The sequence below is a fragment of the Bactrocera latifrons genome, unplaced genomic scaffold, assembly GCF_001853355.1.
Source record: "Bactrocera latifrons isolate USDA-ARS-PBARC rearing strain unplaced genomic scaffold, ASM185335v1 scaffold_465, whole genome shotgun sequence".
Classification (NCBI taxonomy): domain Eukaryota; kingdom Metazoa; phylum Arthropoda; class Insecta; order Diptera; family Tephritidae; genus Bactrocera; species Bactrocera latifrons.
In genome coordinates, this window is record NW_017537118.1 from 161,879 (window position 1) to 166,344 (window position 4,466).

Below are 4,466 nucleotides of genomic sequence, written 5' to 3' on the forward strand. Positions count from 1 at the left end.
AGTCTGAATTCAACGACTAAGCTGAGATGAGCTAAAAACGAAATAAATCAATGAAAGTTAATAAAAGAATAAAATCGTGTTCGTATTTAAAACCGTATTAAGAAAAGAATAAAACTCGTATATATGTCTGTAATCTATGTATGTATATACATTTGAGCTTTGTTATCAAATATATGGAGAATATCCATAGCGGTTTGCGCATTGTAAATATGCGAATCTGTAAGCGTATATTGAAATTAGCATCACTTTTCTCATTTAACAATCAAAATGCTCAATTCTGCGATTTTCGACCTCCTCATGTTAAATATTGGTGAAATCCGCTAATAATATTTTTGTGGTGAAATCCACTAATAGAAAACTCAACCCCTCCAAAGAGAGGAACATTTTGACAATCGGCAACCATGAACTTTCTCTATAAATGTACGTTCTCTGTATACAGTAATAAACTGTGGGCACTCACATATGACAGCACTGTTTCTCAGTTATTATATTATTTCATTCTCTTTATATTCTTCCTAGAAAATTACAGTTTCAACTGAATTATAAGCTTTTAGTTTTTAAGAAGCGTCACTTCGTGTATAGACGCCAACAAGAGATCAAGTGTTAAAAAATTAACTTTAACTTTCGCCACATAATTGGTGACCCCTACGATTTAAAAGCACACGTTAAATGGCCCAACAAAATTAAGCGATGGGTGCCGCGGCTCGCAAGACGAGAACCCCACCGAGGAATTTTTCGAAGCAAACACGCCCAGATCCCACCACTGCAAGCTACGCACATCGACAGATTTGAACGAATCGAACTATCGCCGTTTTGGAACCAGCAGGTTCAATTGTGGTGATCAATCATTATGCCATTCCTCAGGAACGCCGTTTCAAAATGTTGCTATCCGGCGTCGAACTACGTGATCGACGGCCGTCTGAACTGCTGACAGAAATCCATCGCCAGGGAGGAAATCATTTAGATGCAGCATTTGTGCGCACCATTTGGTTTGACCGTATTCCTCTACAGATACAACTTGCACTTACTGCCATTGGTGAAGAAAACAACACTAATCTCGCGGAACAGCGGATCGCCTCATGGAAGTTCAACGAGGACATGAAGATTCGGGTATAATGGCTGTGAACCACAAATTCGCTGCTAGTAGTGACATAAGTAAACAACTGGACGATTTGGCAAGGCAAGTAGAAAAGCTGGCTCGGAGGCTCGACAAAGCATCACTCAACGGAAGCAATTGCAGTAAAAATACACCAAGCGCATTAGAGGGCAGTGCTACAATCACAAATTATCATCGAAAATTTGGTCAACGTCCAAAAAGTGCACACAGCCATGCACGTTTCAGGGAAACATAAACGGCCCCCAGTAGCCACGGTGTATACTGGTGGCAACATAACACATCGCCGACTATTCGTTTACGACCGCATATCGGGTATGAAATTCCTCGTCGACACAGGCGCAGATATTGCGGTAACTCCACTTTCCACTAAAAACAAGAAAATGCCATGATTTTCGACTGCAAGCTGCAAACGGTAGTGAAATCGAAACCTACGGGGATAACTTACTCACCCTCAATATAGGGCTACGGCGTCTGATCCATTGGATATTCTGTATAGGTAACGTACCTTATCCCATCATCGGGGCAGATCTCATCCATAAATTTTGATTAGTTGTGGACCTCAAACGTGGTCGCTTGGTAGACCCTAACTCGGACTCGCACAGTGTAGGCCACTATGCAACCGCCCCCATTACAGCGGTCACGGCCCTACACGAGAGCAACAAATTTACGGCTATACTCAAAGATTTTCCGGAACTATTTGGAATCCTTCGAACCAATCAAACACTCCGTTACAGATTTTATCCATACCACCGGACCACCGTGCATGCAACGTGTTCCACCGTTATGTCCTGAGCGCCTCAAAGTGACCAAAAAGGAGTTTAAGCTCCTAGTCGAGTTGGGTCATGCCAGACCATCAAATAGCCCCTGGGTTAGTCCCTTACACATGGTCAAGAAGAAAAATGGAGATTGGCGACCATGCGGAGACTACCGTGGACTTAACGAAAAAACTATTCCTGACTGGTACCCAATCTCGCTTCTAAGACGTGCCTTTCATCATATTCCGGTGGCCGAGGAAGACATATCAAAAACCGCCATAATAACCCCGTTCGGGTTATTCGAGTTCATCAGCATGCTGTTCGGGCTCCGCAACGCGGCACAGTCCTCTCAGCGTTTTATCAACGAAGCACTCACGGGCCTCGATTGCGTATAAGCTTACTTTGACGAACTGCTGATAGCATCATCCAGCGAACAACAACACATACAACACCTCCGGTTAGTATTCCAGCGGCTTAGCCAATACGGCTTGTGCATTAATGCGGAAAAATGTGTTTTAGGTGCTTCCGAAGTCGATTTCTTAAGATTTAGAATTTCGAAACTCGGTTTCGCACCACTCCCAAGCCGAGTTCAGGCGCTACGGAATTTCCCAAAACCTAAAACAGTTTTAGAGCTAAGAAGATTTCTTGGCGCAAATAACTTCTACCGACGACACATCTCAACGAATTCTTAAAAGACTCAAAGAAGAAAAACGATCGCAGACCACTACCTTGGACAGCAGAATCAGAACAAGCTTTCATCTACATCAAGGAACAACTAGCAGCAGCACCCGCCACATTCCCTATTCTGGATGAGAGATTCGATCATGTCCATTTGGACCTAGTAGGAGTCTGGTAGAAATGTGACACCGCACACTCAAAGCCGCCATCATGTGTCATCAAATCTCTCAGTGGACTCAAGTTCTACCAACAGTATTATTGGGATTGAGAACTTGCTACAAGGATGACTTAAAGGCATCACCCGCAGAACATCTATATGGGACAACACTTCGGGTTCCTGGCGAATTTTTCTCAGATGGAGATCCACCCGGAGATTCCCAATTTTTCCTTGAAGGCTTTCGCTCATATATGACGAAAATCAGATCAGCTCCTTCAACCCACCATTGCCGTCAGAAAACGTTTTGTTTCAAAGAACTGTCAACATGCACACACGTTTTCCTAAGAATCGACGCAACTAAACGACCACTTGACCAGCCATATTCAGGCCCACACAAAGTGATCACAAGACTTGATGAACGTGTTTTTGCCATCAAGGTGAACGGCAAGGTTATAAATGTAAATATCGAGCGCCTAAAACCAGCTCATTTGGCCAATGATGAAGTATTCGCACATAGCCGTATTCTCACCGAGCCAATGAATTCACCACGTACATCAACCAGTCTACCTATGCACCGAAATACCTGAAACATTTGCACCCATGCTAGGATCTGATATTGAAACTCAACAAAAAACGTCCAGCAAGTCTTTATTTGCGGGGAGTACTGTGGGCTCTCACATATGTCAGCACTGTTTATCAGTTATTATATTATTTCATTCTCTTCATATTCTTCCTAGAAATTTACAGTTTCAATTGCTACCTCTGAAAATCCAAGATGGCGGTTATTCACCCCTGAGAAAGCTACCACGAAAAGGTTATCTACTGTATATAATGTGCCTTGTATGTCGACAAGATAAAATTTATGTCTTACTAACTGTTAAATCTATTGCTATATCCATTGCCAAATCTGTATGTGGGGATATGTTATCATAACATAATCATTTGCGCAAAGGCGTAGGGCTGATGTAGCGCATGCTTTGAGCTCTTGAAAAATTTATTTTAACACATTGCAAAATGCCGTCGGGTAGGTAGCTGATGTAGTGCATGTTTTGAGCTTTTGAACTGTTTAAATCTCTTATGAGGAAAAAGGACTACGATTCTTTTTTAACAAATGTATTTCTGGGAAAATAAGAATTCATATTTTTGGACTACTGTAAAAGAAGCGGAGAGAAAGCAGGCTGCCTACCTGGCAACGTTACGATCGACCACAACACGTGCGGGATGGGATAGATACCGAGAGTTGAAGAGGGAAGCGAGACGCATTTGCAAACAGAAAAAGAAAGAGGCCGAAATGCCGATAGGTCAAAATGCGGCGGCTTACAGAAGGTTTCAAGACCGGAGCATACTCTTGTAGAACCCCCAAAGGTGATCTAGTCACCGATACCCAGAGCATACTTAAATTATGGAGGGAACACTTCTCAAGCCTGCTGAATGGCAGTGAACGCACAACGCCAGGAGAATGCGAACCCGATTCCCCAATCGACGACGATGGAGCAGACGTTCCATCGCCCGCCCAGGAAGAAGTTCGAATAGCAATTACCCGCCTGAAGAACAACAAAGCGGCGGGGCCGATGGATTGCCGGTCGAGCTATTCAAACACGGCGGCGAAGAGCTGATAAGGAGCATGCATCAGCTTCTTTTTAAAATATGGTCTGACGAAAGCATGCCCAACGATTGGAATGTAAGGGTGCTATGCCCAATCCTCAAAAAAGGAGACCCCACAATCTGCGTCAACTACCGTGGGATAAGCCTCCTCAAT

The 4,466-nt window shown here is 43.4% G+C and overlaps 1 protein-coding gene across 1 annotated transcript in view; it reads left to right on the forward strand.

Annotated features, from left to right (window-relative positions):
* Positions 1-1,115: 1,115 nt before the first annotated feature.
* The window catches only part of LOC108973177 (MICOS complex subunit MIC19-like), a 24,193-nt gene continuing 20,842 nt past the window's right edge, over positions 1,116-4,466 (forward strand). The window contains 1 exon segment of the mRNA XM_018940245.1: positions 1,116-1,180. Within this exon segment, the coding sequence (XP_018795790.1) occupies positions 1,116-1,180 (65 nt within the window).